This window comes from Hyaena hyaena, unplaced genomic scaffold (genome assembly GCF_003009895.1).
Source record: "Hyaena hyaena isolate Hyena2069 unplaced genomic scaffold, ASM300989v1 scaffold_231, whole genome shotgun sequence".
NCBI lineage: Eukaryota > Metazoa > Chordata > Mammalia > Carnivora > Hyaenidae > Hyaena > Hyaena hyaena.
The window spans coordinates 213,961-226,748 of record NW_024080862.1 but is presented as its reverse complement, the minus strand read 5'-3'; the positions used below and the strand labels follow the sequence as shown (position 1 = coordinate 226,748).

Below are 12,788 nucleotides of genomic sequence, written 5' to 3'. Positions count from 1 at the left end.
AGATTGTATGGGAAGAGTATGTTTAGCTTCATAAGAAACTGACAAACCCTCTACCAAAGGAGCTATACCATTTTGCATTTTCATCATTAGCAAATGAGAATTCTTGTTGCTTCACATCCTCACCAGCATTTGGTGTTGTCAGTGTTTTGGATTTTGGTCACTTTAATGGGTATGTAGTAGTATAAATCACTATTTAATTAAATTAAAAAATTAGTAGATGTTCCTTTAGTTGAACAACCTATACACACAATCAAAATGTGTGGTTTGATTTATTTTTTTGATTGGAAGGAATTAAGATCTTGAAGTTTTATCAGCCTGCTATAAATATTTTCTGAAAATTGTTTAACTGAATCTCCTGACACCCTCACTGATGGCTGGTACCAGACCAAAAGGAAGGAGACTTTCTCCACAGTCCGTTTTGGGCTCCTTCTCCACTTCAGGGAACTCCTTCCTTTCTTTCTTTAACCTTTATTTAATTACTTTGAGAGTGAGTGAGTGTGATTGGGGGTGGTGGAGAGAGAGAGAGAGAGAGAGAGAGAGAGAATCCCAAGCAGGCTCTACACTGTTAGCACAGAGCCTGAGGACTCAGGGCCCTAGCCAATCCTGTGAACTGGCAGGTCAGGACCTGAGCTAAAATCAAGAGTTGGATGCTTAACTGACTGAGCCTCCCAGGCACACCTCAGGGAGATTCTTTCTAAGTGGAAGGCTTTCTCATTGTTTTAATTTGCATTTCCCTGATGACTTATGATGTGAAGCATCATTTCCATATTTGCCATTTGTAGATCTTCTTTGGTGAGGTGTCAAAGTCTTTGGCCTATTTTTAAATTGGGTTTCTTGTTGTTTTTGTTCCATTTTAAGTTTTTTAAAAAAATATTTTGGCTACTAGTCCTTTATCTGATAGGTCATTTGCAAATATTTCTTCTTAGTTTATGGCTTGTTTTCTTATTCTCTTGACAGTGTCTTTCACAGAGCAGAAGTTTTTGTCTTAATGAAATCCAGTTTATTAGTGATTTCTTTTGTGACTTTGAGGTTGTATCTAAAAAGTTATCTTTAAACTCAAGGTCATATAGATTTTCTCCTGTTATTTTCTGGGAGTTTTATAGATAGTTTTGCATTTCACACTTAGGTCTGTGATTCTTTTTGAGTTAATTTTCTTAAAGAATGTAAGGACTGTGTTTAGATGAAATTTTTTTTTTCTTTTTTTTTCTTTTTTTGCGTATAGATGCCCAGTTTAAATACCCATTGTATTGCCTGTGCTCCTTTGTCAAAGATCAATTGACTGTCTTTATGTGGATCTATTTCTGGGCTCTCAACTGTGTTTCACTGATCTATTTCTCGGTATTTTTTGTCTAATACTGCACTATCTTGATTACTGTCACTTTATATTAAGTTTTGAAGTTGTGTTGTGCAAGTCCTCCAACTTTGTTCTCCTTCAGTATTGTGTTGACTATTCTGGGTTGTTTGCTTCTCCGTATAAACTTTGAATCCATTTGTCTATCTACAACATGACTTGCTGGGATTTTGAAGTGAGTGCATTGAATTTATATGTATAGATCAGGTTAGGAAGATCTGACATCTTGACAATATTGAGTCTTCCTTTCCATGAACATAGACTCTCTCCATTTATTTAATTCTTTGATTTCTTTTGTCAGAGTTATGTAGTTTTTTCCTCATACAGATTTTGTACATATTTTGTTAGATTTACCTAATACTTGCTGAATTACCTAAGTATTTCATTTCGGGAGATGGGGCTAGTATAAGTGATGCTGTGTTTTAAATTTCAGTTTCCATTTGTTCATTGCTGGTGTACAGGAAAACTGTTATATATGGAAGGCTGTGTATTATCCTTTTGTCCTGAAACCCTGCTGTAATTGTTTAATCCAGTTTTAATTGTCAGTTCTTTAGGATTTTCTGCATAGACAGTCATATTATCTTCAAACAAAGATAGTTTATTTCTGTAAAATGTACCCTTTTATTTCCTGTTCTTGTTTTATGAGTAGGACTTTTAGTATGACAGAGCCTGATGTGGGGCTCGAACTCATGAACCATGAGATCATGACCTGAGGAGGGATCAAGAGTTGGGCGCTTAATCGACTGTGCCACCCAGGCACCCAAGCTGTAATTTTTTATAGATGTTCTTTATCTAGTTGAAGAAGTTCCCTTTCCCATTTTACTCAGAATTTTTAGTTATGGGTGTTGGGTTTTGTTAGTCTTTTTCTGAATCTGTTGATACGATCTTTTATCTTTAGCCTGTTGACGTAGTGAATTACATTAATTGATTTTAAAATGTGAATCAACCTTGCATAGCTGTAGTACATCCTATTTGGTTGTGATTTTGTAATTCTTTTAATGAGGTGTGTGATTAGCTAGTATTTTAATGAGGATTTTTATGTCCATGGTCATAAGAGATGCTGGACTGTAGTTTTAATTTCTTGTGCACTAGTACCTCCATCTGTACTTTTGCTTTCCGTAGTTTCACTTTCCGTGGTTTCAGATACCTGTAGTTAACTCCAGTCTGGAAACAGATGGTCCTCTTTTATTTATTTATTTAATTTTTAATATTAAGTTTTTTTTTTTTAAATATTTTTATTTATTTCTAGGAGAGAGAGAGACAGCGTGAGCAGAGGAGGGTCAGAGAGAGAGGGAGACACAGGCTCCAGGCTCTGAGCTGGCAGCCAGCACAGAGCCCGACGCGGGGCTCGAACCCACGAACCGCGAGATCATGACCTAAGCAAAAGTCGGACGCTTAACCGACTAAGCCACCCAGGCACCCCTAAATTTTTTTTTAATATTTATTTTTGAGAGAGCGAGACAGGGCACCAGTGGGAAAGGACAGAGAAAGGGAGTTGCAGAATCTGAAGCAGGCTCCAGGCTCCAACCCATGAGCTGTGAGATCATGACCTGAGCTTAAGTTGGACACTCAACAGACTGAGCCACACAGGCACCCCAGTTTTTTTAGTTAAAAAAAAGTTTTGTTTTTTTTTTTTTTTAATATTTTTATTTATTTCTAGGAGAGAGAGAGAGAGAGACAGCGTGAGCAGGGGAGGGTCAGAGAGAGAGGGTGTCACAGACTGAAACAGGCTCCAGGCTCTGAGCTGGCAGTCAGCACAGAGCCCGACGCGGGGCTCGAACCCACAAACCACGAGATCATGACCTAAGCGAAAGTCGGACGCCCAACCGACTAAGCCACCCAGGCGCCCCAAGTTAAAAAAAAAAAGTTTTTTTAATGTTTGTTTATTTTTGAAAGAGAGTGACAGAGTGGGAGTGGGGGAGGGGTAGAGAGAGAGAGGGAGATGCAGAATCTGAAGCAGGCTCCAGGCTGTGAGCTGTCAGCACAGAACCCAACACGGGGCTTGAACCCACAAACCATGAGATCATTACCTGAGCCAAAGTTGGATGCTTAACTGATTAAGCCACCTAGTTGCCCCCAGATGGTCCTCTTTCTGATGTGTGGTCAGAAGGTCAGTAGTAGCCTACATCACAGTGTCTATGTCATTCATCTCACTTCATCTTATTATGTAGGCATTTTATCATCTCACATCATCACAAAGAGGAAGGGTAAGTACAATACAATAAGATTTTGAGAGAGAGAGAGACCATATTCACAAAAGTTATTAATCTGTTACTGTGCCTAACTTATAAACTAAACTTTATTATAGGCATACATGTATAGGAAAAAATATATAGGGTTTGGTGCTGTCGTCAATTTCAGGCATCCATTGTGGGTTGGGTGGGGTGGTCTTAGAACATACCCCTGTTGGATAAGGAGAAGGGGACTAATGTCTTTGGTGTTGCTTTTAGGGTAATGATGGCCTCATATGATGAATCAGGAAGTATTTTATCTGCTTCTGTCTTCTAGAAGAGATTTTTAAAAATTGATGTAATTTTTTAATGTTTAGTAAAAGTCACCAGCAAACCCATGTGGGCCTGGTGGTTTCTGTTTTGGAAGGTTATTAATTATTGATTCAATTTCTTTAAGAGCTAACGGGCTATTGAGATTGTCACATTCTTGTGTGTATTTTGACAAATGGTGTTGTCTTTCAAGGAATTGGTCTGTTTCATCTAGGTCATCAAATTTGTGCACATAGAATTGTTCATAGAATTTTAAAAATATTTATTTACTTGGGATGTCTGGGTGGCTCAGTTGCTTGAGCATCTGAATTTGGCTCAGGTCATGATCTTGTAGTCTGTGAGTTGAAGCCCTGGTCAGGCTCTGTGCTGACAATTGAGAGCCTGGAGCCTGCTTCAGATTCTGTTTCCCTCTTTGTTCGTTCCCTGTGTCTCTTTTTGTCTCTCAAAAATAAACAAATATTTAAATTTAAAAAATTTTATTTATTTATTTAAGTACTTTTTATACCTAATGAGGGACTTGAACTTAATGACCCTGAGATCAAAAGTCACATACTCCTCCAACTGAACCAGCCAGGTGCCCTGTTCATAGAATTTATCCTTTAAATGTCCATGGGATCTGTTATGATGTCTCTTCTTTAATTTCTGATATTAGTTATTTGTGACCTCTTTTTTTCTTAGCCTGGCTAGGCTTATCAGTTATCAATCTTCTTATTTTATTTTATTTTTAAAGTTTATTTTTTGAGAGAGAGAGAGCAGGTGTGAGCAGGGGATGGGCAGAGAGAGAGAGAGAATCCCAAACCGTCTCCATGTTGTCAGTGTGGAGCCCATTGTGGGGCTCGATCTCATGAACCGTGAGATCATGGCCAGAGCAGAAATAAATAGTTGGACACTTAATCAACTGAACCACCCAGGCACCCCTATTATATCAATCTTTTTTTTAAAGAACCAGCTTTTGACTGCACTGATTTTCTCAGTTAACTTCCTGTTTTCAGTTTCATTGATTTCTACTTTAATTTCTATTCCTACTTTTCTTCTGCTTGTTTTGGATTTGATTTGCTCTTTTTTTTGTTTTTTAAGTTTATATATTTATTTTGAGAGATAGAGTATGTGAGCAGGGGAGGGGCAGAGAGAGAGAGAGAGGGAGAGAGAGAATCCTAAGCAGGCTCTGTGCTGTCAGTGCAGACCCCTACCCCCTACATGGGGGTTCTATCTCATGAACCATGAGATCATGACCTGAGCCGTAGTCAAGAGCCAGCCAGACACCCAATCAACTGAGCCATCCAAGAGTCCCTTGATTTGCTCTTCTATTTCTCTTTTCCTAAGGTGGAAACTTAGCTGATTGGTTTTAGGTCTGCTTTTCTTTTTAAAAAAAAAAATTTTTTTTAATGTTTATTTTTGAGAGAGACAGAGTGCGAGTTGGGGAGGAGCAGACAGTGAGGGAGACACCAAATCCAAAGCAGTCTCCAGGCTCTGAGCTGTCAGCACAGAGCCTGATGCAGGGCTCAGACTCACAAACCGCGAGATCGTGACCTGAGCCGAAGTCAGCTGCTTAACCAACTGAGCCAACCAGGTGCCCCTTAGGTCTGCTTATCTAATAATTTGGGTTCCATGCTCTAAATTTCCCTCTCTGTACTGCTTTCACTGTACCCCACAAATTTTTATAAGTGTGTTTTCATTTTCATTTAGTTCAAAGTATTTTTTGAGACTTCTTTGAATGTTGTTATTTAGAAGTGTGTTGTTTAATCTCCAATATTTTGGGGCACCTGGGTGCTGAGTTGGTTAAGTGTTGGACTTTGGCTCAGGCCATGATCTCATAGTCCATGGGTTTGAGCCCATGTCAGGCTCTGTGCTGACAGCTCAGAGCCTGGAGCCTGCTTCGGATTCTGTTGTCTCCCTCTTTTTTTTTTTTTTTTTTTTTAAACTTTTTTTTTTTAAATTTATTTCTAGGAGAGAGAGAGAGAGAGACAGTGTAAGCAGGGGAGGGTCAGAGAGAGAGGAAGTCACAGACTGAAACAGGCTCCAGGCTCTGAGCTGGCAGTCAGCACAGAGCCTGACGCGGGGCTCGAACCCACGAACCGCGAGATCATGACCCAAGCGAAAGTCGGACGCTTAACCGACTAAGCCACCCAGGCGCCCCTGTTGTCTCCCTCTTTTTCTCTCCCTACCCTGCTCATGCTCTCTCTCTCTCAAAAATAAATAAACGTTAAAAAAATTTAATCTCCAAGTATTTTGGGGTTTTCTAACGATATTTCAGTTATTGATTTTCAGTTTAACGCCGTTGTGGTCTGAGAGCAAACATTATGATTTCTATTTTAAATTTGTTAAGGTGTGCTTTATGGCCCAGAATATTGTCTATCTTGGTGAATGTTTCATGTGAGCCTGAGAAGATTGTGTAGTCAGTTATTGGATAAAGTAGTCTGTAGATGTCCATTAATACTTAGTTTATTGATGGTATTGATCACTTCAACTGTGTCTTTACTGGTTTCTTGCCTGATGTATTTTTCCATTTCTGATAGTGGGGTATTGAAGTCTCCATTACAGTAAGTGGATTCATTATTTTATCCTTGCAGTTTTGTCAGCTTTTGCCTCCTGTATTTCGATGTTCTGTTGTTAGGCACATGTATGTTAAGGATTATTATGTTTTCTTGGAGAATTGATCCCTTTATCATTATGTAATGCTCTTCCTTATCACTAATAACTTTCCTTGGTCTAAAGTGTGCTTTGTCTGAAAGTAATACAGTCACCCCAGCTTTTTAAAATTGATGTTAGCATGGCATATCTTTTTCCAGCCATTTATTTTTAACCTGTATTTGTCTGTATATTTAAAGTGGGTTCCTAGAGGACAACATGTAAGTTGGATTTTGTTTCTTGACCCCCATCGATAATGTCTTTTAACTGATGTATTTGGAATGACATCCTAAGTGATTATTGGTACAGTTGGCTTCGTATCTCCTTTATTTGTTGCTGATTTCTATGTGTTGCCCTTGTTTTTTGTTCTTGTTTCTGTCTGCTCTTTTTCTGCTTTTTGTGGTTTTAATGGAGCATTGTTCTAGGATTCCACTCTCTCCTTTGTTAGTATATTAGTTATATTTATTTATTTATTTTTAGTTTTTTTAGTGGTTGCCCTAGAGGTTGCAATATATACATTTACAAGTAATCCAAGTCCACTTTCAGATGACACTCTATCTCTTCACAGGTAGTACAAGTACCTGTGACAGAGTAATGATGAATATGATTATGATAGAATAATCCTAGTTCTTCCTTCCTTTCCCATATCTTATTGCTGTCCTTCATTTATATATAAGGATATGTACATAAATACATAATCATACATAATTACACAAGTTATTGGTGTTGTTTGAACAAACTGTTATTTTGAGCTGAATCAATTAAGAATGAGAAAAATAAGGGGTGCCTGGGTGATTGAGTGTCAGGTCATTCAGCTCAGGTCATGATCTCCTGGTCTGTGAGTTCAAGCCTGGCGTCGGTCTCTGTGCTGACAGCTCAGAACCTGGAGCCTGCTTTGGATTCTGTGTCTCCCTCACTTTCTGAGTCTCCCCCGTTCGTGCTCTGTCTCTGTCTCTCCTCAAAATAAATAAGCATTAAAAAAATTTTTTTAAAAGAATAAGAAAAATAAAATGTTTATTCTGCTTTCATTTGTTCCTTCTCCGGTGCTTTTCTTCCTTTATATATATTGGAGTTTTTGACCTTGATCATTATCCTTCTCTCTGAATTTAACATTCTTGCAAGACAGGTCTACTGGCGACACAATCCTTCAGGTTTTGTTTTGTTTTGTCTGAAGAATTCTTCTTTCTCCACTTTTAAAGGATACTTTCACAGGACAGGGCTACCGAATTCTAGGTTGGTGGTTTTTGTATCTGAGCATTTTAAGTATTTCACTTCCCTTTCTCCTTGCTTGTATGGTTTCTGAGGAGATACAATTTTTATCTTTTTTCCTCTACAGGTCAGATGTTTTTCCCCCCATGGCTTCTTTAAGGATTTTTAAAAAATCCTTGTTTTTCTGTAATTTGAAAATGGTGTGCCTAGATATAGGTTTTTGGGGGGGCATTTATCTTGCTCAGTGATCTTAGAGCTTCCTGGATCTGTGGTGTGGTGTCTCACATTAATTTTGGCAAAGTTTTCAGTCATTATTGATTCAAATATTTCTTTTGTTCCTTTTTTTTCTTTTCCTTCTAGAATTCCCATTATTCCTTCTAATATGTTATTCCTTTGGTACTCATTCCTCAGTTCTTGGATATTTTGTTCTGTGTTTTTAAGTCTTTGTTTCTCTGTTTTTCTGTTTTGGTGGCATCTATTGAGATATCCTCAAGCTCAGAGATTGTTTTATTAGCTGTGTACAGTCTACTAATAAAGCCCATCAAAGCCATTCTTCATTTCTACCACAGTAGTTCTGATCAATAGCATTTCTTTTTGTTTTTTTCTTTGAATTTCCATCTCTCTGTTCCCATTGCCTATATGTTCTTGCATGCTGTCCAGTTTATCCATTAGAGAGCCCCCTTAGCATCTTAGTTGTGGTTGTTTAATGTTCCTGGTCTGATAACCCCTGCCATATCTGAGCCTGGTTCTGATGCTTGTTCTGTCTCTTCAAACTGTGTTGTTCTTGTTGTTTTTCCCCCCTTTTAATATGTCTTGTATTTTTTCTTTTCTTTTTTTTTTTTACAAATAGTTTATTGGTTTTTTTTTTTTTTTACAAATAGTTTATTGATCTTGTATTTTTTTCTTGATAGCTGGATATGATATGCTGGGTAAAAAGAGCTGCTGTTAATTGATCTTTAGTAATGTGGTGGTGAGGGGTGGGGCAGGGAAGTGTTTTACAGTTCTAGAAGTAGGCCTCAGTGTTTTAGTGAATCTATACTTCTGTACTCTGAACTTCACATGTTTCTCAGTATTTTCTATCCCCTTTGGGAGGGATGGGATGGCTAGAGTGGCTGGAGTTGGGTAATTTCCCTTCCCTTGGTCAGTTAGGCTCTGATAACATCCCAGCAGGTTAGGCTCTAGTTAAATAGTTTCTCTTGAGGGCAGGCTTTGTAAAGAAGAACAGAATGCTCTGATATATTTCAAAATGGTTCCCCTCCACCCCCTGCTGGAAGCCCAAGGGGATTTTTCTTTGATACTCACTGTGAGAACCTGGTCAACTTCTTAGAAATAAAACTCACAAAAGTGGGGGGTCCCTGATGACTGGATCCCCCTGGAGTTTATATCTCTCAGATTTATCCTCAGAATTATGTCTAGCAGTTTGTCAGTTACAGTTCAGATTTCCCTGCCTTGGCACTGGTTCCCATGGAGGTTTATCCTTTTGGGTTTAGGCTCTGACAAGTTGCAGTTCTCTGCATTTTCTTGTTGGTATCTCCAATTCTGTGGACAGTGGTGCCTCTCTGACCCCACATCTGTCGAATCTAAGGAGGGTTGTTGATTTTTCAGTTTGTTGAGCTTTTTACGTGTTAGGATTGGTGACTTTAAGCTTCTTATATGCCGCACTGGAAACCAGAAGCAGTACCATAGTTTTTTGAATGCCATATTTAGTTAAAATGGACTGTTAGGCTCTGGAGTTGAAACCACCTCACCCAGTGTGGCCAGCGATTCCCTAGTGTGGAAGGGGATTTCCGTAATGCTTTCCAGCTGCATGGCTTGGAGGGTCCTCAGTGATTTCCTTGGTTTCATGGGTAAGAGGAGCCTGCAGAGTTTAAAGCTCGTGTGAGTTCTGAGATGTGGGTAAAAGGAAGACGTCTTCAGAAGGATACTTGAGAGCTTTGATTTATTTGTGACATGTGACATGGATCTTCATGTTTTCTTGAGTGCTGTACTATTTATCTTGTATCTGTTGGTAGTATTTCTTGGTAGCAGAGCTTGCAAGTGGTGTTAGAGTCTCCAAATGTCATGTGGTTGCCTTAGGTTGGTTTCTTGATAGTGTCTGGTCTTTTATTCTCATGGCCTGTTGTTACCTTAGACATCCCACTCCATTAATGCATCATACTCTTTTCTGCTTTAGCTGTCATGAAACAAGATGTAGTTTATCCTTGAATAAAAAAGATGATGTTTTTGAGCTGTTTATCAATATATTACAATGGTACAGGTGACTGCAGACCATCTTATACTCCGTAACTTCACTCATCACTATCCTTATCACCTGTAGATCACTATCAGATATTGGTTGTGTCTCAAGCTTTTTGGATATTACATGTTGTACTGTAAATCTAAAGCAAAACTTGGTTTATTTTAAGTTTTTTATCAACACCAGTATTCCTTCCCTCCTACATTCTTGTAGTTTACGAGTTAGTGACAATAATAGTCTTACCTAGAGACTGTCATCTGTGTCCACTCCATGTGGCACTCATTATCTTTCAATAAGAAGGTCAAGAAAAGAGAGGCTTGCATTGCCCTAGATACCTTGGGGTCTACAGGGTTGCTATTCTCACTGTTGGCCTCATTGTTCTTGCAGACACGAAGTGATAAGAGGTGAATTTTTCATGGCTGGCTGTGGAAGCAAGAGACCACCATAAAGGAACAACTTAAGAGAATGGACTTACTGATTTTTTTTCCCCCCTGTGCTTCTATTTAACTTTGCTTTTGAGAAGTTAAGGGAGAAAGAGATTATAAAGGGGGCAAGTAGGGTAGGTGTTAGGACTTCTGATACTGTGGTGCAGGAAGGAAAAAAGAGAGGCTCTCTTGTCATGGAAAACCAAGGTTGAGAGGAGCAGGCTCAAGAGGGTCTTAACGAGTGGCCCTAAGGCCGAGTTTGTGGAGGAACCTAAAAACTTTTAGCTGGGAGGGGACTGGGTTGTATAGGCAGTGCAGGTGAGTTAGTATTTCTTCTGTATTTCAAGGCTTGTTTCATTGCATATTGACACCACTGTCCTTACGGATCATTTGGTGCGTTTCATATTTGAAGGACCTCGTTAGAGAACTGGTTTTACTCTTAAGCCCTTGGCTTTTTTTTTTTTAAGAGATGTTTTAGTGGAATAGACCATATCTGTTCAAGCATGTTCCCCTTGTAACCTGAATTCTGTTGATTCAGATGTCCTCTTGGAATCTTGGCAGTAGTGTTTTTGCTGTATTTACTACCCATCAGATTACTCTCTTCTCTCTGCCAGCTTGATTTTATTTTTAACTATGTTTCCTTTGTGCACTTCACCTAATTTTAAAATTAGAGAATTAATTTTCTTACAAGTCATTTGCCATTCAAAGTTTTGTCCTAGTCTAGGTATCTGCTCTCAGGTCTTCTCAGATGTCCCAGGTCTGACTTAAATGGCTCAGGGATGCTGGCACCCGTGACTGACATCTTTGAATTTGCCTTTTCATCTTAGCAAAATAAAATCAGAAGTATGAATGGGAAGCTGCCACCTGATAAAATGGTCCAGCATAAAGTACCTGTATAAATTATTTATTTAAAAAGTTTTATTGATATATGATTTACATACCATAAAAATGGTTGTTTTTTACCCTTATGTTTACATAAGTTTGGAGATTAACAAGAAGGGATGGATGGAATCAATATATTGTTGAATGAAAACATATATGATGTGTTTGACATCCATAATATTTGGTTCCTAAGGTTTCGAGTCCTCCAGCCTTCAGGCATTTGATGAAAGCAGAAATAAGTCAGTCACTTGTGAAAGCTCGTATTATCCATTGGAATTTTAGTGTCTCATGTCGTTTTTTTAAAAACAATTCAGTCAACTTTGATGTTGGCTTTTAGGAAAATTATAAAACGAGAAATTAGTTAATTGATAATTGTTCCTAGAATTTTAAAAAGCAATACATTTCAACTAATTATAGTTAGCCTTAAATTAAAAAAAAAAACAAAAACAAGGGAATAATGCTTTCTTTTCTCCACTCCGTTTTGGAATCTGGGACACACTGTGTGCTGTGCTTCCTGTGTGTTCTGCACTGCCTAGAAGCGGATGGTAAGAGTCTTTACTGATTACACACCTGCTATGAGCCTGGTCAGTGATTCCTAAAAGGGCTTTTTCTCCCTCCTAAATTTTTAAAATGTACACGAGTTAGTTTCTGCCCACGAGGAGAGAAAAACACAAGTATTTATGACTCTGAAATGAACCTTTTAATGATGGTTAAAACTAGGAACAAGTGTCCAGAGGAGGAGCACGAATTTAACTTTTATAAACATATGACATGTTAGAATGTCAAGAGAGTAGGCTTAAGTTTTAATTACATTTTATAAAGTTATCCTGGATGTATGTATGTATTTAATTTTTAAATGTTTATTTTTGAGAGAGTGAGCAGAGGAGGGGCTGAGAGAGAGGGAGAAAGAATCCCAAGTAGGTTCCATGCTATCAGTGAAGAGCCTGACCAGGGCTCAAACTCACAAAGTGTGAGATCATGACCTGAGCCGAAACCAGTTGTCAGACGATTGACTGACTGAGTGAGTCACCCAGGTACCCCAAGCTCTCTTAGTTTTTAGATTAACTGTTCTTTTTTAAAATTTTAAAATTTACTTTTATTTTTTACAGTTTATTTATATTTGAGAGAGAGAGTGCAAGTGAGGTAGGGGCAGAGAGAGAGGGGAGAGAGAATCACAAGCAGGCTCCACACTATCAGCACAGAGCCTGATGTGGGGCTTGAACTCAGAAACTGTGAGATCATGACCTGAGCCGAAGCTAAGAGTCAGATGTTGAACCGACTGAGATACCTAGGGGCCCCTAGATTAAGTCTTCTTATTATTTAAAATATTTTTTTAAACATTTATTCATTTTTGAGAGTGAGAAAGAGAGCGAGTGAGCATGATTGGGGGAGGGGGAGAAAGAGTGGGAGACACAGAATCAGAAGCAGGCTCCAGGTTCTGAGCTGTTAGCACAAAGCCCGATGTGGGGCTCGATCTCACGGACCTCAAGATCATGACCTGAGCTGAAGTCGACGCTTAACCAACTGAGCCACCCTGGCACCCCTAGATTAACAAT

General features: G+C 38.7%; 1 protein-coding gene across 5 annotated transcripts in view; it reads left to right on the top strand.

The window, feature by feature from the left end:
- DCAF1 (DDB1 and CUL4 associated factor 1) overlaps positions 1–12,788 on the top strand; it is an 86,811-nt gene that overhangs the window by 64,438 nt on the left and 9,585 nt on the right. For 3 of the 5 annotated variants that reach the window (XM_039243623.1, XM_039243626.1, XM_039243621.1), the window contains exon 23: positions 11,769–11,777. The exons of the other annotated variants lie outside the window; for them this stretch is intronic. In XM_039243623.1, the coding sequence (XP_039099554.1) occupies positions 11,769–11,777 (9 nt within the window). The remainder of the gene's footprint in view (positions 1–11,768; positions 11,778–12,788) is intronic. 5 annotated transcript variants of the gene reach the window in all.